General features: G+C 48.2%; 1 protein-coding gene across 4 annotated transcripts in view; it reads left to right on the top strand.

Annotated features, from left to right (window-relative positions):
• The window catches only part of LOC132445751 (Kv channel-interacting protein 4-like), a 99,318-nt gene that overhangs the window by 47,039 nt on the left and 30,684 nt on the right, over nt 1-21,595 (top strand). The window contains exon 1 of one of the 4 annotated variants that reach the window (XM_060035876.1): nt 7,214-7,722. The exons of the other annotated variants lie outside the window; for them this stretch is intronic. Within the exon in view, the coding sequence (XP_059891859.1) occupies nt 7,665-7,722 (58 nt within the window). The 5' untranslated portion in view covers nt 7,214-7,664. Of the gene's footprint in view, nt 1-7,213; nt 7,723-21,595 lie in introns of those variants that run through there. 4 annotated transcript variants of the gene reach the window in all.

The raw sequence follows: 21,595 nt of genomic DNA on the forward strand, positions 1-21,595 counted from the left end.
CGGAGGTCTTGTCTACACAAGATTAGCAGCTTCCCTTCCCCCGACGGCCCTCCTCCCCAACGACCTGTATCCAACCGCGTCCGCTGAGCCGGCCAGCTCTCCCCGGGCTCGGTGTCTCCGGAGATGCTGACACCGATAAGGGCGGTGGGGGGGGGCAGCTGTTAGTGTAGCACTGACAGACACGGGGCTGACAGGTGCCCACTCAGGCTGACACCACCGGGAGAGACCGGGACCTGGACGCTGGTCTGAGTAGGGGAGGGGGAGACGCATGGCTGAGGAGGACTGTGAAGAAGATTGACTCTGACTCTGCATTATCGTAGCTGTTAATCCGTACGTCGGTGCCGGATGACAACGTTAACCTAACGACTCGCCGATTAAGGCTGGGGCACCCTGGGGTGCTATGGGTGTTACGTGATGATGTCGATGATGTTTTAGGGAGGAGGGGGGCAGAGGAAAGATGTGTTTCCCAACATAGCAGTGAGGCAGACACACACGTTGAGATGACACGGTAATGAGGTGCTAGCGGTGTGTGTGTGTGAAGGCATGGACGCCACTTTCGTCCCCTAGCTTTGAGTGCAGCTCCCGTCATTCGTGTTCAAACTATTGGGGGTTTAACGGGACACTTGTCAACAGGTGGGTACTTAGTTTGGTTAAGTGTGGCGGGCTCTGCCGTGTCTCTCTGCAAGGCGTTACACCGGACAGGTGTTGTCCGGGACATGCGCAACCCACGGTGCCAAACGTGTGGTGACTCAGCCGCACACCTTCTGGGAAGTGTGTCCTCATCCCCGTGATGTGAGAGGACGTGTAATCGAATTCACGCCGGCGCCATGTGTGTGTGCAGGAGCCGGGGCCGGGTTTTGCACAATCTGTGTGCAGGTCGAGCCAGACCCAGATACATGCATCTACACTCGAGTTTGCTTCATAACCTGATTCCACTGAAACTTCCTGCTTTACCCGTGTGTGTGTGTGTGTGTGTGTGTGTGTGTGTGTGTGTGTGTGTGTGTGTGTGTGTGTGTGTGTGTGTGTGTGTGTGTGTGTGTGTGTGTGTGCGTGTGCGTTATCAGAGGTGTTCAGGCTGTCTGATGTACTGAGTCTGTAGCTCCATGTGGAGCGTCCCTTGGCTTGCTGCTTTCATCCCAGTTTCGAGCCCTTTCCCGGGGAAAAGTAAACCATTGCAGGGATGTCAGTTGCACCCCTGTTGCAGTCGCATTGCTTACTGTGTGGGTGGATGGCTGGGTTTGGTGTGTGGGTGTGGGTGTGGATGTGGGTTGATGGGTGGGTGTGCTGTGCTCTGAGTCACTAAATCTGTGTACGATTTTGCCACAGTATTAAAGGACAGTCAAGCAGCTTCTATGTCATTTATAGTTTACAACACCCTAATCAAGTCATTCAAATAAATTTATATAATTTATTGTTGAGTTTGTTTTCTTTACGGGAGACTCTATATTAATACAGTATTCAACAGATGGCAGCAATACAACAGGGCATTAACCTGCAACCAGGAAAGTACAATACATGCTGCATGGGGGAAGATATGTTAAAGATCTAAGGGCTCCCTCTGCTGTCCAAAACATGTCAGTGCGGTTTTATTTTTACATCCCTGCCACTATATTATAGCCTAGGCCTCTGGTGGCGGATTCATATGAATCTGACTGGACCAACTGATGGCATACCAGTACGTTTTTCTGTCGGTTGATGATTTGTTTCAGTGCTTAGTGACACTGCCTCCCCTATATGCTGTGTGCTGTCGTAGTTGTGGAGGAACCAATGCATGAAACGCCTTCTGGATGATTTCACTCTTAACATGTGTCAAAACTCTCTGAATCCCAATAGCTGAGTACATCTTTTTAAGGAATCCCTGAACAAAGTAACAAGTCTGCATTACCACTGAGGTTATATCAAAGTCTATCATTATTGATTTTGTAGTGGGAAAGAGCAGAATCTAAATTACTTCATTTAGTCAGTGTCTCGTGGTAATTAGAGCCAAACCAATGTGTTATTGGTAAGTTCTCAAAGATTTCTTGCGATGTAGATCATGAAGTTATAATTGGTTCACGTTATCTCCTAATGTCCAATTATGTTTTTTTATGGAGCAGTAGATTACTTCAAACAATTTCAAGCAAGCTAGTAGATCCACATATTAAATTGAACCTCCCTCCAAAGTGTTATAATTAAATTGCACAACTCGCCTTTCTAAATCAATAATATTGCGCAACCAACTGAAACAAACAACACTGTGTACTCGAGCCTAGAGAGACTGCCTGTGACGTGACAGAAACTAACACCCCCTCTGTGCTGACATCGCTCTCGGCAGTTATTCATCAACCGATACACGCCTCTGGCACAGTGGCGGCCATTAGGCCCATCGATCCAATGTCTGCTCTGTTTCTGGTGGGTCAAAGAGACGGACGGGCGATTTTCTGAGCGGTACTTCAGCCCCGAAGTGATTTAATATCAACCGGCTCAGCTGAGATCCCTCCGGGAACACCAAGCTGTTGAGTCAACGTTGTTCTTCCTCAAGCTGTGGAACTGTAACGCTGCTGTGTTCTGCTGCCACCTGGTGGAGGTTATTAGGAAGGGGATAGGGACTGCTGTGTTCTGCTGCCACCTGGTGGAGGTTATTAGGAAGGGGATAGGGACATAGTGGGGAGGTAGGGTCAAATGAACGGAGGTAGGGAAACCGAGGGGAAGAAGACGTACAGGGGGGAGGCAGGGGGGGACATAGAGGGGTGAGGTAGGAAAATATGGGGGAGGAAGAAGGGAGGTTGAGTGAGGTTTATATGGACATGCGGAAATATAAAGGTAGTGACATAGGGAGGTATAGAGAGCGATAGGGAGGTTTTCATAGACATGGAGAGGTACACAGTGATATAGAGAGGTATGCAATGACAGGGAGGGATATAGGGAGGTACACAGTGATATAGGGAGGTATACAGTGATATAAAGATGTATATAGGGATATAAGGAGGTATACAGAGATGTAGGGAGGTATACAGTGATATAGGGAGGTACACAGTGATATAGAGATGTATATAGGGATATAAGGAGGTATACAGAGATGTAGGGAGGTATACAGTGATATAGGGAGGTATACAGTGATATAAAGATGTATATAGGGATATAAGGAGGTATACAGAGATATAGGGAGGTATAAAGTGATATAGGGGGTACAGGGAGGGAGATCAGTATGTGCATGACAATGTAGGTTGGGGAGGATGGGAGGAAAGTAGGTAATGAGGCTTATTCCCTGGTTGTTACAAGCTATTGCCTCAGATGTTTTTCCTAGGCAGGTGCAGCCACACTGAAATATCCTCATCCCACCTGAAAACAATCCGTACTGTGGGCGGTTCTTCACTCAGTCCTGTGTTCCGTTTTATAAAAATTAAATTCATGCAGTACTATTGTAAATATTATATAACTCAAAGAGGGACCTTGCTGATGTACACAGGAGTAATATTCCTTGAAATAGATGCCTACTTTTTGCGAGACAAGTTGAATACAGAAACACATCTCATATTGTCAGTCATTTCACAAATATTCTGTCCATTTGTCATGTAACTCTGTCACTCATGTCGTCCCCCACGTGTGGAACAACGTTCCAATATCTGAACTATTTCATCAGAAGGTGAACTCTGACCTTTGCCTCCGGGTATAAGATATCTTAAAGCTGCTGATAAGATTTCAGAGACTGATTTAGGAAATGAGTAACTGCTTCCTCCTTCCCTCGGTTTCTCCGTCTTTCGCTCGCATGTGATTGACAGGCCTGTGATTGACAGGCCATGTGATTGACAGGCCTGTGATTGACAGGCCATGTGATTGACAGGCATGTGTTGACAGGCAAGAAGCCAAGATTCACAGAACAAATCGTCAAATATGAGCTGGCGGCATCCTCACATCTATACTGTCTCATGCAGAGGCTCGCTCAGTCAACCAGAAACGCATCTACCAAAGGCTGGACGAAAATGACTAATTACACCCAAATTACCGCCTTTCAAAACTTACCCAGAGCACCTTTTTCAAAGGGAGAACAAGCCAATCAATGCAGAACACATATTCTATTCACGATGTTATTAAATGATTTGTCTCGCTGGAAGAAAACCACCAGCTCGATGCCACATGAAACAAACGCCACATGTTCGACACGAAGCGCTGTGGGCACCTTGAAGCCTGATTCCTCAACACGGTGGATTGATCTGTAACGAGTTGCTCTCCCAGCTCTAATGAGTGAATCCATAAGCAGCCTGGCTCCTTTAAACCCAGCTACCATCAGGGCACCCACAGGCGATTCAAAGGGACTGTGCGGGTGTTCCGTTTCGATGAACACACCCACCCACCCACTCACACACCCACCCACCCACTCACACACACACCAGCACACACACATAAGCACTGACACTTATAAGCGAAAACTTTGTACTGAAATAAAATCACTTCATGAAGTAAACTTGCTGATTGGATCACACGCGCACAAACAGGCGCACACACACAAACTCACACGTAAGCACACACACATAAGCACACGCAAACACACTTATGAACGCACACACGCTTATAATCAAAAACTTTGTGCATAAAAGAAAATCACTTCATGAAGTTAACTTGCTGATTGGAACACACACACACACACACACACATACACACACACACACACACACACACACACACACACACACACACTGCTTTTCAATACTGTCTGTGTTGGGAAAAATTGTTTTCGAGGGCCCACTTTTAATGTTGTCGTTATGGAAACCTTTTTCCCTTTCGTGCTGAAAACACATCACGTAATCTGCGCTAAACCTTGTCCCTTTGTGTTGTGTTGAGCTCTGTAAGGGGCCCCGGGCCCTCCGTGTTACGCTGTGTTGTCCATAAGAGGCCCCTGGGCACCATAACAACAGTAGTAGCAGCGCATGCACAGCCGCTACAGGAAGACGGTCAAATAAGAGAGGGAGAAAATTGCTATTTAATAGGAGGCAATTGGCTGTCCCCCGCGCGCACAATGAATAGGCGTCGAGCGTGGGCGACCGAGAGCGAGAGAGCCAGAGAGAGAGGGGGAGAGAGCGAGAGAGAGAGGGGGAGAGAGCCATAGAGAGAGGGGGAGAGAGCCATAGAGAGAGGGGGAGAGAGCCATAGAGAGAGGGGGAGAGAGAGCATGAGAGGGAGAGAGAGAGAGAGGGGGAGAGAGCCAGAGCAAGAGAGGAGAGATATAGAGAGAGAGAGAGAGAGAGAGAGAGCCTGAGAGATGTAGAGAGAGAGAGAGAGAGAGAGAGAGAGAGGGAGTGCAAGCGTAAGAGAGTGACAGCAAGTGGTTTTGCTCCGTTTTTTTTGCCTGTGTGTGTGTGTGTGTTTGTGAATGACTGTGCGTGTGTGTCTGTGTGTGTTTCTGAATGTGTGTGTGTGTGTGTGTGTGTGTGTGACTGAGTGTGTGTTCATCTGTGGTTATGTGTGTGTGACTGAGTGTTTGCGTGTGCGTGTGTGGCTATGTGTCCGTGGCACGTTGCTTTGTGCTGTGTGCGAGCGAGGCAGCAGTGGCGTGGGAGTCGCCGGTAGGCCGTGTGGGACGGAGGACGGAGGTCTGGGTGGTGTTGCTTCCCTGGGTCTCCCTCCCACACCCCCTCCCGCTGTTCACTGAAGCCTTTACTTCCCTTCTTCTTCTCCTTAGGCTTCTGCTGGGTCTTCATCTGCCTCTTCTGCTTCTGTTTATCTCCTTCCTCTTCTTCTTCATTTGCTTCTTCATCTCCTTCTTCTTCTGCTGCTTCTGTTTTTCTCCCTCTTCTTCTTCTTCTTCTTCTGCTCCATTTGCTTCTTCTTTTTCTTTATTTGCTTCTTCTCTCGCTTCATCTTCTAGTTCTCTCTCGTTGTTGTTGTTGTTGTTGTTGTTGTTGTTGTTGTTGTTGTTCTTCTTCTTCTTCTTCTTCTTCTTCTTCTTCTTCTTCTTCTTCTTCTTCTTCTTCTTCTTCTTCTTCTTCTTCTTCTTCTTCTTCTTCTTCTTCTTCTTCTTCTTCTTCTTCTTCTGTTCTCCATCCACCTTCTCTCCCCCCCTCCCCCGGTAATCCTGTGCCTCTGAAGCCCAGAGCCGCCACAGGGGTCACCTGTGAAGTGGCAATCACATGTGGGCTCCCTCAAGTGTATGATGGGCTCATGGCGAGGGGCCACAAAGGCGGCAGCGGGCGGCGGCCGCCCCTGCGATGACCCGCTGTGATGCCGATGGTTTCAGCCTCTCTTCCCGGGCGCAACTCACGCCGTTTCATCTCGCGCCAAGCGCTGCGACGACAAAGGAACAGCAACACTCTGTCTCGGCCGGCACATATTTATCCCGATCGGTGAATTGGACACTTTTGCCGTGGTTTCCTGAAGGAAGAGCCGGGGGGACGAGGGGAATGAGTGTGTGTCCACTGAGCTTGTGTTGTCCACTGAGTCCTGGCCCTGGCTCCATTATAACTGCTCCCTCATCACAGCAGGGGCCTGCACTTCAAATACAGCCAGGGGATACTTATATTCATACATGCTATGTATATATAGATATGCATATATTTTTGCATCTCCTATTACTCTTTCTCTCTCTCTCTCTCTCTCTCGCTTTCTCTTTTTTTTTTCTCTCTCTCACTTTCTTGCTTTCTCTTTTTCTCTCTCTTTCTGTTTTTTCTCTCTTTCTTCTCTCCCTCCCTCTCTCTCTCTTTCTCTTTATTTTTTCCTCTCTCTCGTGTTCTCTCTCTCTCTCTCTCTCTCTCTCTCTCTCTCTCTCTCTCTCTCTCTCTCTCTCTCTCTCCCCCTCCTGCTATTTTTCATCTCTAATCTTTGAAATTGGCTCTGGCTCTCTCTCACTCCCTCACTCTCCCTCTCCCTCTCTCACTCCATTTGCTCAGCAAGGCAGTGAGGGGAGTCTGTCTTTGAAAGGAGAATTATAAGAGCGGAGCCGAGTCTCAGATCCCGCGGACGCTCACTGCTGCTGGCGTCCCAGCGCTCAATTAATCTCAGCGCTCTGCCGGTATAAAGCAACCGGTGAAGGACCCAGATCTACCCTCAGCCCCACACTCCCGAGAGAGAGAGAGGGAGAGGGAAAGGGAGGGAGGAGGGAGAGAAAGAGTGAGGGAGAGGGAGGGAGAGAAGAGAGAGAGCGAGAGGGAGAGAGTGAGAGGGAAGAAGGGAGGAGAGAGGGGGAGGGGGAGAGGGAGTGATAGAGAGCGGGAGGGAGAAGAAATAGAGCGAGAGAGAAGGAGAGGGAGGGAGAAGAGAGAGAGGGAGAGAGAGAGCGTGAAAGAGGGTGGCTGCAGATTCGCAAGAGCGTCAACATTGCAAACTTCCCACCAGAGAGCTCCACGAGAGGATCTTTATTGCGGTTGCACGTCCGTCCAACTCCCCTGAACCAGCTTTGTCCCCTGCTTTGTCCAGGACTGGATTCTCTGTCCTCCAGAAGAATTCCACCTGCCCAACCACAGTTTATTTCATTTAGCTTTTTTTATTGTTGCTTTCTTTTCAAACCACCGTCGCTTTTTTGTTTTTTTATTTTCGACCTGCCTCCCAAACCGTTGAGGCAGACATTTTGACAGGACTTCCAGTTCACCAAGGACGAAAAGAACACTGCCCCTGAGAGAGAGAGAGAGATTGAGAGAGAGAGAGAGAGAGAGAGAGAGAATCAGAGAGTGTCAGAGAGAGTCAGAGGCAACATGGGGGCGTTGATGGTCATCTTCTCCGTACAGCCAAAGCAGAAGAGTAAGCGAGCAGGTAGGCCAAAGTACAAGCTCCTGGGGTTGGGGTGTTGCTGTTTGTGTGGACGTGTGTGTGTGTGTGTGTGTGTGTGTGTGTGTGTGTGTGTGTGTGTGTGTGTGTGTGTGTGTGTGTGTGTGTGTGTGTGTGTGTGTGTGTGTGTGTGTGTGTGTGTGTGTGTGTGTGTGTGTGTTTGGTTTAAACGTTAGTCACGCTGTGGTTTTATAGAATACTCCCGAGCGTGATCCCGAACCGAGCGCTTTGTGTTGTTTCCAAGGAGGCGATGCACTCATTTTATCTTGTCGTTTTTCCACCCTCGTAGTTGAATGAACAAATGAAATCACGATGAGTTATGGCATTGCCCGTGTGTGTTGTCCGTGTGTGTGGGTTTTGATGTGGATTGTGTATCATTTTCTCGGTTATTGGACGTACGCTTTAATTTCCAAAAGAAACTTCTTGAGAAACTTTCCAATGAACACCTGCTGCACCTCCAGCTCTAACCCCTATCTCCCCCCCCCCCCCCCCCCCATTCAGTGTCGGACCACCAGTCTATGAAATTGGCTTTGAAATCGGCTTCAATACCGCCGAAACAAAGCTGCGACGGTGACTGATTGCATTTTTCCATGGCCGCACTTCCAGTATTTATTTTTAACCGCTAGCGATCTAGTAAGCATTCGTGCTATGCTAAATGCTACGCTGTGTACCGGAACGTTTTCCGAGGGCAGCCGTGCTTCCCCTCAGCGGTCTACTCAGTGTTGTCATCACCCCCCCCTCCGCCCCCCCCCTCCGCCCCCCCCCCCCTCCGCCCCCCCCCCCCCCCTCCGCCCCCCCCCCCCAGCCCACCCCCCATACCCGCCCTCACTGCCATTGTGTTTCCGCCGCAATGAAGAACTAAACAAGACAAAAATGTAATCCGTTTGTTATCGAGCACCGATTAAATATTCAAAGCGTCCGAATCAGCCGATGACGGTTGTATTAAGTGACGGGGGTGAGAGGGAGAAAGGAAATGGACGGCCTCGCTTGAAGTCGTGTTTCAAGCGGAAGCAGGGGCATGATGACGGCGGCCTGGATCCAGAATGGATGAGGGGGAGGCCAGGTTGCAGATCACAGGGTCGCCGCTGAGGTGCACAGCAAGCACATTCTCCAGGAGATCCAGAAAGGGAGAGACACTGGGTCAATCACGAGCACGTGCACACACACACACACACACACACACACACACACACACACACACACACACACACACACACACACACATTCTAGTGTTGGCATTAAGATTCATAACACGGCGCTTGATATTGATAAGACCAGGGATAAGTTGTTAAGCAACTCCCCTGGCTTTATAAAAGATTCAGCGCAAAACCCTGCGTTGTATACATCCGGTTGAAGCCTTGCTCATTTACAGAGTTCTCTGGGCACCGGGGGGAATTACATGCAGCTAGGAACCACGCAACAGTTGGGTAGCACACGATGAATCACTGATCAGCATATTGTTGCAGAGAGACCCCCGTCCGCCACGACCGCAGAGTGCCACTCCACGGCCCACACTGATGCCTTCCATTAATTACCACGGGTGCATTCAGCGCCGTGACTCACTTGATGCTCCTTGTATAAAAACTCAAGCCCTGGCCCCTGTGTTCCACACTCCACAAAGCCGGCGGTCTCCTGTGGGGGCCCTCCTTCAAGCTGAACGGACGGAGTGCGTTTTACGAGCGTATGTCTAATTCACTGAGTCAGTGTTGTGTTGTTTATGTCGGTTGGTAAAAAGTGAATTATAAAAGGCATTAGTTAAACCTGGGGTATCGCTGTGGTCTGCTATGTTTTTTACCTCTCTCCCTAATTGCTGCGTAGGAGTATGTTTAAAGTTATGCCCGCACGGTGAAGTATAAGTACGGGTCTCCGTGGATCCGACGCCTGCGGGCAAAAACATCAACAAAAAAAAAAACGAAAATCGTTTTAAAACAAAGATCTCTCATTCGCTGCTTGCGTGCGCGTCCCTCCATCGCTCAAGCAAGAGCAGAGAAAAGCCTCCCTGTGATTCTGTTGCCCCGGGAGTCTCATCGTGATACTAAGCTCCATTAGTTCTCCTGATATTCCCCCGGCGCCGAAGAGGAAGGGTGTGTGGTGGTGTGCGGTGGCCCGGTGTCAGCTTGGACCTTCTGGTGTTTACAGAGCGAGGGGGGGGGGTTGTTAGGGAGGATGGGGGGGGGGGGGGGGGGGTACCACGGGTAGAGCAGATGTCATCCCTGTTTTCGGTGGGTTTGTCTTTTGGCAAACATATTGTTGGGCGGTTTCTCTTTTTTTCCTTCCATCCTGTTCCAACCGGGGGGGTGGGGGGTGGGGGGGGAGGAAATCGAGGCGTGAGGCGAGAGCAGTGTTCAATCAAGACCCCATTGGCTGAAAAACATGGCGTGAGGGACTTTGTTATGGCAACAGGTTGCCGTGGTAACACTCGGCCAAGATTTGTTTTTCCCCCCTTTGGGCAATTTCCTGAACAACGACCGGCACGAATCGATGCTGAAGGTGGAGGACACCCTCTGTGAACATCTGTCTCTCTCCCGCCTCCACCTGTCTGTCTCTCCCAGCTCCACCAACTGGTGAGGGGCTGTCTCTCTGCCACCCCCACCTGTCTCTCTGCCACCCCCACCTGTCTCTCTCCCACCTCCACCTCTCTGTTGAGGGTCTGTCTCTCTCCTACCTCCACCTGTCTCTCTCCTATCTCCACCTCTCTGTTGAGGGTCTGTCTCTCTCCTACCTCCACCTGTCTCTCTCCTATCTCCACCTCTCTGGTGAGGGTCTGTCTCTCTCCCACCTCCACCTCTCTCTCTCCGACCTCCACCTTTCTCTCTGACCTTCACCTGTCTCTCACCTACCTCCACCTCTCTGGTGAGGGTCTGACTCTCTCCCACCTCCACCTTTCTGGGGGAGGACTGTCTCTCTCCACATCCACCTGTCTGTCTCTCTCCCACCTCCACCTGTATGCAGAGGCTCAGTCTCTCTCCCACCTCCACCTGTCTCTCTCCCACCTCCACCTGTCTCTCACCCACCTCCACCTGCCTGGGGGAGGACTGTCTCTCTCCACATCCACCTGTCTGTCTCTCTCCCACCTCCACCTGCCTGGGGGAGGACTGTCTCTCTCCACATCCACCTGTCCGTCTCTCTCCCACCTCCACCTGTCTCTCTCCCACCTCCACCTGTATGCAGAGGCTCAGTCTCTCTCCCACCTCCACCTGTCTCTCTCCCACCTCCACCTGTCTCTCTCCCACCTCCACCTGCCTGGGGGAGGACTGTCTCTCTCCACATCCACCTGTCCGTCTCTCTCCCACCTCCACCTGTCTGTCTCTCCACATCCACCTGTCCGTCTCTCTCCCACCTCCACCTGTCCGTCTCTCTCCCACCTCCACCTGTCTGTCTCTCTCCCACCTCCACCTGTCTCTCTCCCACCTCCACCTGTCTGTCTCTCTCCCACCTCCACCTGTCTCCCTCCCAGCTCCACCTGTCTCTCTCCCACCTCCACCTGCCTGGGGGGCTGGTGAGAGATGAGGGGCTGGGTGCTGGTGGGCGGCTGAAGAGGCGGGAGAACGAGGACACTCATGTGGATGCTGACCTGTATTCACACAGAGCAGTCTGGGGAAAGATGAATGTGGTCTTTGGGGAGCAGAAACTAGGTCGTGGTTGATATCGATTGGTTGTGTATTTTCTTTTTCATTAGGCTTGCTTTGTAACAGAAGAGCCTTGAGGCAGGGCGAGCCGAATGAACAAAACAAATACGCTTGTCATTGGAATACATTAATGCGATTAACATTTCTACTTTCTCTAAAACGGAAAAGCTTATATTGTGTTATTCATTGCAATATAAATGGAATTTATGCGTTGTTGCGTGTCATTTTTACATTTACTGGCTTTTGCTTCACAAAAGCAATACTTTCCAATGTTCAAGCTTTATTAAGTATGAAATGAAGGCTGTATCTCAGATGAGCTGGTGAATATCTGTTGTATCGCTCAGAGTTGCCTGCAGATCACTACAGGATCCACTAGAGGGCAGCAAAGTGTCACAAACTTGACAAACACCGAACCTCATGGGCTTCATTGGATGTCATAATCCTAATCACCTCTTCGCAACACAGTGGATATGCAATTTGTGTTGAATTGATTCTTAAAGGAAAAAATGCCTCTAGGACAACAGTCTACACACACAATGTTCTCTATGCGTGTTTGGTTCGGGAAGGTGATGTAGGTGATGAATCGTATAAATAATTTATTCATTGCATAAATTAACCCAATACAACCTGATGTGATCAAAACACTAAACACAGTATGAACTGCATATATCAAGTAATGGTATATTAATTTCAACCTGTTGATTCAAGTCAGAATATTCCACAGCACGAGTTCAATTAACTTTCCAGAACGGAAGCAATAACAATAAGAACAATTCAACGTTATACACAATTGCATTACCCACTCACTGAGGAGAATGCACGTTCCGGTCACACGCGTCATTATCCACAACACAAACCAGGAAACCACAAGCTCATTACAGCGGGATCACATCCTGTATCAGAAGCCAACCATTCCTGCTGCTGATCACATACAGCTCTCTCCTTGAGCTGTGATCCAGACGTGTTGACCCAGAAAGAGGCGGATCAGAGCCAGTACACAGACTTCATACGGGCTGGTCTGCACCCCACGCACCCCCCCCCTGTACACACAGGCTCTCAGACAACAAGCTTGGGTAGAAAATAGGCTTGCTGCCGCGCTTCAGTACAGGGGATTGGGAAGGGAATGGGCCAACGTGATCCCTCTCATTCGCCAGGGATTGATGTGGAAGATGAGTCATCGTGCTCATCAAGAGGCCCTGGGGTTTGACCTTCCTTCTGTCCCTCGTCTTCAAAGCAGCGTCCAATCAGGACGCAGCAGCCTCTCAGAGAGGGCCACATCGTATCGCGCAGAGGACAGCGTGAAAGAACGAAGCGACCCTTGTCTCTCCCTCTCCCCCTCCCGCCGTCTCTTCCTCCCTCCTCCCTCTCTCCCCCATCCTCCCTCCCCACGTCTCCTTCCTCCCTCCCCCCCTCCCTCCTTACTTCCCCCGTCCCTCCCTCCCTTCCTCTTCAAAGACGCTCTCAGGAATATACTGGGAGCTTTTCACTGGGCGCTCCATCGACTGAGCACCTGAGCCCCCGGCAAGGTCGAAGCAAGCCAGGGCAAGCCTCTTCCAGCTGTTGCACAGCTTCTGGCCGTCACCATAGCAACCGACCCTCCTCCGTGGGCAAATGTCGCTGAGTGATTCCATCTCTGTCCATGGACGGGTACAGTCAACTCTGCCTCTGTGCTGCTTTGAGTCAGAAAGCCCCTTCCTGTGGCTTGGATAAAGAAGTGGGGAAGAACGTGTGGTTGAGAGGAACAACAATATTCTACAAATTGATGTGCTTCTTCTGTTACCCATTAATGGAATAGTATCAACTGCCTAATGACGTTATTTCGCAATGAACCGTAATGCTTAGGAGACAATTGGCCATGAAGGCATCTCGTGGACATTGGACCAACAAAATGATTAATGGATAGTTGGATTTCATACATTGGAATGGATTGGTGACGTTCAAAGTACTAAGTGAAGGAAGTGGAGAAAGTGATTTCCAGCACACATGACTTCTTCTGCTAAGAAGGCCCGCCCTGAAGACTGTTAGATAGATAGATAGATAGATAGATAGATAGATAGATAGATAGATAGATAGATAGATAGATAGATAGATAGATAGATACTTTATTGATTGGTGCTGCGAGGCAGGGTTCCTTTAAACTCTCAAAAGTTTCCACACAGTATTAACACAACCTGGGAGAATGACTTCACTCTCTAGTGGAGCGAGAAAGACTGACATGAGATTCGAAGTGATTGATACAAAAAATAAAGTATACAAGCTGGGGTGAAGTGGTCAAGACGAAAACGGTGAACTTTCATACTTGAAATGAAGTTTGAAGTCAAAATGCTTTGATTTTCAACCACACACACACACAAACACACAAACACACACACACACACACACACACACACCAAAGGTAACCAATAGAAGACAGTGGGGCACAGAGGTGGCGTGGGGGGAGGGGGAACATAGGCGGTCTCCATGGTCACCGGCAATCTCATTGCGTTTTCGAAAAAATTGTCTTTTGGATTGTTGAGCGTTTCTACCCGTCTTTGCTCGTACTCCAAGTTGAAATCGCTTTTGATTGAAGTGATGAAGCCATGCAGATCAGAAGAGTGCTCATTACTTGTTATGAATTTAAATCCATTTGTCCAAGTCACACGGCGATGCATCCAAGGCATCAGCTGTCGGGCCCCTGCGCTCTGATATCACCACCCTCTCCTCCTCTCCTCCACTTCCACCATCCTCAACCTGGCCACTTTACCTCCTCTCCCTCCACCTCACAACCTCCACCTCCTCTCCCTCCACCTCACACACTCCCAAGCACCTTTTCTTGCTTCCCGCTCTCTCTCTCTCTCTCTCCCTCTCCCTCTCCCTCTCCCTCTCTCTCTCTCTCTCCCTCCCTCTCTCTCTCCCTCTCTCTCTCTCTCTCTCTCTCTCTCCCTCTCCCTCTCCCTCTCCCTCTCTCTCTCCCGTCCGCTGGAGACACAGGAGGGAGGAGGTAGAGAAGGTGTTTCGATGGCCTGCCTAAGGTGTAGCAAGATAGCGAGCTATGGCGAGCGTGTTTAGCTTCATAGCGTGTTTCGGTCATGGACGCGGGGGCCGGTGTTTGACCCAGCGATCCCCCCCCCCCCCCCCGGTGACCCCCTCGGACGGTCAAGTATGTACCTGGAGGGGCTGGAGATGATCGGCGTGCTTGTGGTGGTGGTGGTCTTCGTCAAGGTGCTGGAGCACTTTGGATGGCTGGAAGCTGGCTATGATGGTAAGGAAAGAAGTGAAGTTGTTAGAAGTTTAATCTTTCGATCAGACGCTGTTAAATTTGCAAGCAGGCCATGCAGACACACTTATTGATACAGTTTGAAGAAAATTGTATTTATGAATATAAAATTGCCTTTCACGAAATGTTGTTGCGTAGCCTCACCTTACCGAATGCTACAAATATGGTTTTGTTTTCATTTTCATTTAATTCACTGACGGTCATTGACGATCTTGTTTACTTGAACACCCACTTGTGTGTTGATTGGGTTTTCTATAAATGTTCCGGGAGGGACAAACCTGGGAGGAAAAATGTATTATATTTCCCTTTTGACTCTTGTTCCCTATCAGGATTATTCTGGGACACAAGGAGCCTCTGGTATTGTGTGGAGGGGACACACCTGTCCCTCCCACCACGTGTTGGCTCGTTAAAATGTTAGTTAGTATGTCTCTCTGGACAGTGTTTCGACACATGGCTCCATCATGGTTTCTATTCTAGTTCGTCACTTCTCTGCAGATACACCCACTACAACGCGCTGAACTTCACACACACACATTCACAGTCCTCTTCGAAGCCTCTCTTTCTATGTTAGTACCCAGCGTTGCAATCGGAAACCAACAGCAATTAGCATTCCCTTTCTTTGCTGTTATTTGTTTACTGCAGTATTTTTATCTTTTCCCTTTTCCCTTTCAAACAAAATTGTTTTTCGGCCTGCCAATTTGTAAGGCTTGATTCTGCAGGGTCAAGACAAACACTCCATTACAATCACTCGCGGTCTGATTAGAAGTGAAGTGCACTTTGATGGGGAAATAAGGGGGTTTCTTTCTAACTACTTCCCTTGTTGAGCAGCGGACCCATTAGGGAGGCTTTGACCAGGCACGAGGGCCCAATCATGGCTCGGTTGGGATGAGGTAGAGCCCTGTTGCTGTGTTACATCATGGGTCTGCTCACAAGCACACAAACACAGAGGAACACCCAGGGGCGGAGGTGTTTTCTAATGCGAATTGTGTGATTCTGCTTGTTGTTTGTGCCTATAAGGACACACATCGGTTGGTAAAATGATATACCAGAGCTATACCAAAGCTCATAAATCACAGCGAGTATCTCTGTCTCTGTTTCTCTCTCTCTCTCTCTCTCTCTCTCTCTCTCTCTCTCTCTCTCTCTCTCTCTCTCTCTCTCTCTCTCTCTCTCTTCCTTTTCTCTCTCTCTTTCTCTGTGTCTCTCTCTCTTCCCTTTCTCTCTCTCTCTCTCTCTCTCTCTCTCTCTCTCTCTCTCTCTCTCTCTCTCTCTCTCTCTCTCTCTCTCTTCCTTTTCTCTCTCGCTCACTCACTCTCTCTCTCTCTCTCTCTCTCTTCCTTTTCTCTCTGTCTCTCTCCCTCCTTTGTTCCTGGTGACAGCGACGTGATAGGATCACATCTTGCTCCATCACCAGGTGTGATGGCTGACAGGAGGAGGGGCCTCTGTCATGTCTGACAGCAGGGGCCCGTGTCTGTAGTCATCAGGGGGGTCTTTGTATCGGGGCCGGGGGGAGAGGGGGTCAGGCCATCACACAAGCAAATTTAGATTGAACAGGATTGATTCTTTGTTTAGGACGGCCCGGCTTTGTGTGAGGGAGGAACTGTTTTGTGGGGGCTTTAAAGGTGAGCGGGGACCTGCCTTTAGATGCCACCTTCTTTTGTTAAGGTGTGTTGGAGGAAAACACAATTATTATCTTCTTCATTACCTTTATAACCCTGATTCCGTTTCTGCTCCACAAAGACGACATTTGTCTTTTAACACACAATTTTGCACCTTTTCTTATTCATTGATTTTCCTCTACAAATTAACTAAATGTGTCTGAAATGGATATAATCTAGTACAATGGTAGATGTGATGAATGATAATCGTGCATTCCTCTGAACATCAAATGTGAAATAGTCCATATCTGACGAATAATTTACATGGATGTTATTTTCTTAAGGATCATCTATCATCCGTCTGTGAATCCATCTGTTCAGCTCAGAGCACCATGTACTCTCAACATTGCTCACTTAACTGGCTTTTTGCCATAATTCTGTCCCTTCTAACAACACTGGTCTTATTTCATGTCCTTATATAAAAGGTGATGTTATTGTATTAGTATTATGACGGATTATGTGGTTGTTTGGTATTGTGGTAAATTGACAAAAGGTCAACAGAACAGAACAGGCAAAATTATTTCACAATCAATGGCTCTCATGCAAACACACAGTAACACACACACACACACACACACACACACACACACACACACACACACACACACACACACACACACACACACACGCGCGCACAACCGCATGCACACAAAGTCACAAAAATGTTTAAATACACAGAAACAAAATCAAACAACAGATTTAAGAAAACCTCCGATACCTTTCTCTACCAGCAGAGGGTGCTAGAGGCTGAATGAGGAACCAGTCCCTTTACGTGGCAATGGCCTTGATGGATGATAAAGGAGGATCTAGTCCCCAGCTGTGCTGGGACTCTTATTTCCCCACCGTACAAAAGAAGGGATGATATGGAATTGCTTTTTGAGCATATCTTGCTTTAATAGCAAACAAAACGGGGAAACTAGCTGCGGGTAAAACTCAGATGTGATGGATTGAGGTCCCTCAGGATTTGAGGGGATGGGAACGAAACATGCCAGCCTTTTGTAGTTTGGCTCATCGTGAGTTTGGTGTTTATGAGGGGCAGTGGAAATGCCTGCGATGTTATTGTTAACTTCATCACAATGACATTGTTCACCTGGAGAGGAAGTTGATTCGATTGTTTCCTTCACCCTTGGCAAACTGAATTTAATTGTTGAATAGTGTGGCTCTGGGAAGGGGAAAACAAGATTACAAAAACTCTATTTAATTTATTGCATAATAATAATGTATTTATACTTTCCTCCCACGTATTTCACGTTTACCTAAACTCATTCCGATGTTTTTGGAGCGAACATTTGACCAGGATGAGGTAACATGCTCCTCATACAAAGTGATCCATCTTCTCAAACTGTATTATCCTTAGCATGAATGCATTGCCGTGTTCTTTTGGAAAAAAGTCTGCCGAATCAGGATCGCTTTAACTCACTTTATTTGGTAATGTTTTTGACTAGTCTCTATGAAGCAAAAGGAGGGGAATTGTATGAGCACGCGTGGAGATACACTTAGTAGGGCATCTGAAGGATGCGTTACCTGGAACGTTCTAGCCCCCTGGGCTCTGTGTTGTGACTTATCTACTGGGCAGGCGTGGACTCAGTTATGTGCTCTGATTGGCTAAGCATGGTGCTGAACTCCCCCCCCCCTGGATACCCGTATGTGTCTTTATGCTGTCCCTTGCGGCTATGTGTTGGCATTGCAACTTTGTTTGTGGCTATGTGCGGGAATTACACTTGTTCTTGTGGCCTTGAGCGTCTGGGTCTCTCGAACATCTTGACTGCTCGTATCTCTAGAATTGACACATGAGGAATGGCCTCCTGTATGAGCTGGACACCTCCCTAGGCTCCGGATCCCTCCTTAGCATGGGAAAGAAGCCTCTTTTAATTGGCAAGGGCATATGGGCCTTGGTATGAATGTGTGAATTATGTTACAACATTGACAAACCCTCTTGGTCGCTTAATCTCTACATAAACAACATACATGTTAAACATACACGGTAGGTACACGATATCATTCCTCGGCTTTCTTGAACGTAACCTAACTGCCGCCTAATTTATTACAGTGGCAGATAATTGCAACGCGGCCTCAGGCACGCCCGGGGACGCCACTATTGTCACGGCGACCACGGGGTCCATTACGCTGAGCACTGGTAATCGTTAATTGCATGGCTCTTAGTCTTACCGCCTCATCAATCATGCTAGCTGTAAAAGCTGGTACCTGTCAATTTTATTTATTTATTAGTTTTTCGTCCATGTATGCTCTGCTGTAATTTGTATCAGGCAGTCTCCAGTGACAGCTTCAGCCACTAAGCGGATGGATGCCTTGATGGATGCCTCTTAGTGTGTTTTCAGGACCCCCCCTGAGCTACTCCAAAGTAAAAGCGCGCTATGATTGCTGCGGAGTGTGCTTGACAGCCATGTATGCAATATACAGAGAAATCACCGTCGTTTAGGTGTGTGTCATTAAAGGATGAACGATAGAACATATCAATCTATCTTCTAATGAATATCCACACTTAGCCACAAATCAACATCTGATGAATAATAATACATTTGACTTACATAGCGCTTTTTCAAAATGACCAAAGACGCTTTACAGAGTGCACACAAAAAATATATATTTGAATAAGAACGTATATTAGTATTAAGATAAATAAAGGAGGAAGGGGAGAGAAGGAAAGGAGGTTATTGGGAGAAAGCAATCTTAAAAAGGTGGGTTTTGAGGGCCTGTTTGAATGAAGGGAGGGTGAGGCCCTGTCGGGTGTGGTTGGGGAGTGAGTTCCAGAGGGAGGGTGTGGCGACTCAGAAGGCCAGGTCCCCAGGTCTGATCTGATTGTCGTATACGCACTGTAAAGCCCGGACCAGACGGGTCACTGCTCCGACGTGAAACTAGGAGTTCATCATTGTCTGAGCGGGAAGAGTAACAGGCACCAGCTGGTTACCGCCCGGCCCCCAGAGTCGTCTCAGGCCGCTGTGAGGGTGTCTGGGGTGTCCGTTGTCTCAGGACAAACTCCTCAAGTCTGTGCGAGCCGGCCAAAACGGCAGCTTGTGAAGTCGATCCGTCAATGAGAAATTGGTTAGCAGTTGGATGAGGCCAGACGCCTGGCATCACTTTGGGGGCGCTGGGGACGGTGGGGGGGGGGGGGGGGGTGTACCACACTGCCTGTCAGCCTCAATTTGCCTCCGGTCTCCTTTTGAGGTACTACAGATCCAAAAGCTGCTATTGTTTGAGATTCAAATCACGTCGCGTCAATGGGGGGGGGGGGGGTTACGGGCAAAGTTAGTTCCACTCTTTGGCACGAGGAACTTTTCTGTCCACAGCGTCCCCGTTGACGGCTGTCACATTCAGTCCTTCGCAAGCCGGCTGTATTACCTTCCAGGTGCGACATGAAATGAAATGGAATTGCTTTAAAAAAAAAAAAAAAGCGAGGTGAATATTCATTATGACTTGGCTGTATAACGTCCGTGTCTATTGCCGTCTCTCAGAACTACCGAGCGCGACCGGAATGAGGAATGACTTTGGAGATGTCTTTCCTTGCTTGTGCCCTGCTGTTCTCGTCTCGTGTCCCCGCTCCCAGAGAGTCCTTGTGGGGTCGTGGGACATGATTTAGATGTACTCGCGGATGAATGTCTATCAGTCTCGCTCACTGCTCTCTGGGAGTGTCCCTGGCCTCTGCCGTCCTCACTAACTCCTCTTTTATGGCGTTATGATGTTGGTTTGCTACAGGAGCTTATGGAGGTGTGAACAGACATCCTTGGCACCAAAAAGAACATGATAAAGGAGGTTATTGTACAGCTAGTAGTGAAATATGCTAGGGACTTACCTGCGCAGTTTAGAATTGTTGCCTGCAGATTTATAGACGTTGTGTGTACGTTAAATCACATTTTCAAAAGGAATGAAAGTCAAAATATCATCAGGACTCGTATATTATGCTCAACGTCAAGGTGTCTATACTAACTTGACAATATTCCATACTCAATATTCAAGGACAGCCTGCAATATGTGACGGAAAACCAACTAATTGAACGTGGGTTAAATGAGGGATTTAGAATTGATAATAAGCAGTAATTTAATGCTTTTATGTTGTATGTCGTGTGTATCGGTTTTATGTATAGCCCTTAACAAGACAATATTCCATCTTCAGAACAACGTGAAATGGCTTGGAGGGTGTCCCACCTCGGTAATGTGACTCATTTCAAGAGGGTAATGAGCACTGATTGGCATGTGATCCAATCAAATCACAAAGCATTATGATTGGATGACATTATACATTGCTCTAATTTAGTTCCATTCATGTAAAAATATGACTGACCCTTTGTAGAACCCTAGTGTGTGTGGATGACGGCTGGGTGAAGCAGCCTCACCTGGCCTGAGTCTGATGGGACTGGGTGAGGCTGCACACCTGTTGTGCGTTGAGTAATGGCAGGGGAGCACCCTGCATGTTTAGTAACTATAACTTTATTAAAAAAACTAGGAGCCCAAAATAAGGAGGAGGAGCCCAAAATAAGTTTGGCAGCCAACGAGGTGGCGTGTGATATTATCTTTTGCTGCACATACATTTCAGATAATATGCTTTTCTCCTATAGTCCTATCTGTTGTAATCCATATGCGGTCTCCGGGTTTTATAAGACAAACAGATGCTCTTCCCTCGTTTCTCTGCTGCCACCGCACTGAAGATTGCGTCAGTACAGACGGCTACAGCCATTGATTTCCCATCAGCGTTCATCACACGCTATTGAAATATGCTCGTCGTAGCTCATGCTCCTGGACAGCGGCTCCAGGCAGCACTGATCCGTCCCGTCTGCTAATGCCTCCTCTCCTTTCATTTTCACAACGCATGCAGTTTATGTTTTTCAGCGATATTCTGGTTGTTTTGTAGTTGTAATGGATGTTAAGACCGGGATTCAGAAATATGAAGAGGATCTTTCTGAAAGGGGCCCGCAATCCTTTGTCGTCTCTCGATTTAATTTTCTCTCTCTCTCTCTCTCTCTCTCTCTCTCTCTCTCTCTCTCTCTCTCTCTCTCCCTTGCTCTTTCTGTCTCGCTCTCTCTCTCTCCCTGGCTCTTTCTCCTTGTCTCTTTCACTCTCTTGTCTCTCACTATCTCTCTATTTCTTTCTCTCTGTCTTTCTTTCTTTCTCTCTTTGCCTCTCTCTCTCTCTCTCTCTCTCTCTCTCTGCCTCCCTCTCTGTCTCTGTCTCTATATCTCTCTGTCTCTATATCTATCTGTCTCTCTATCTCTGTCTGTCTCTCTATATGTAAATATGATTTGAATGGGTTTGCCACTCGGTTTACAATGCCAGAGCCGTAGAATCAGGACATGATATCAATG

Source organism: Gadus macrocephalus, chromosome 17 (assembly GCF_031168955.1).
Source record: "Gadus macrocephalus chromosome 17, ASM3116895v1".
Lineage (NCBI taxonomy): Eukaryota > Metazoa > Chordata > Actinopteri > Gadiformes > Gadidae > Gadus > Gadus macrocephalus.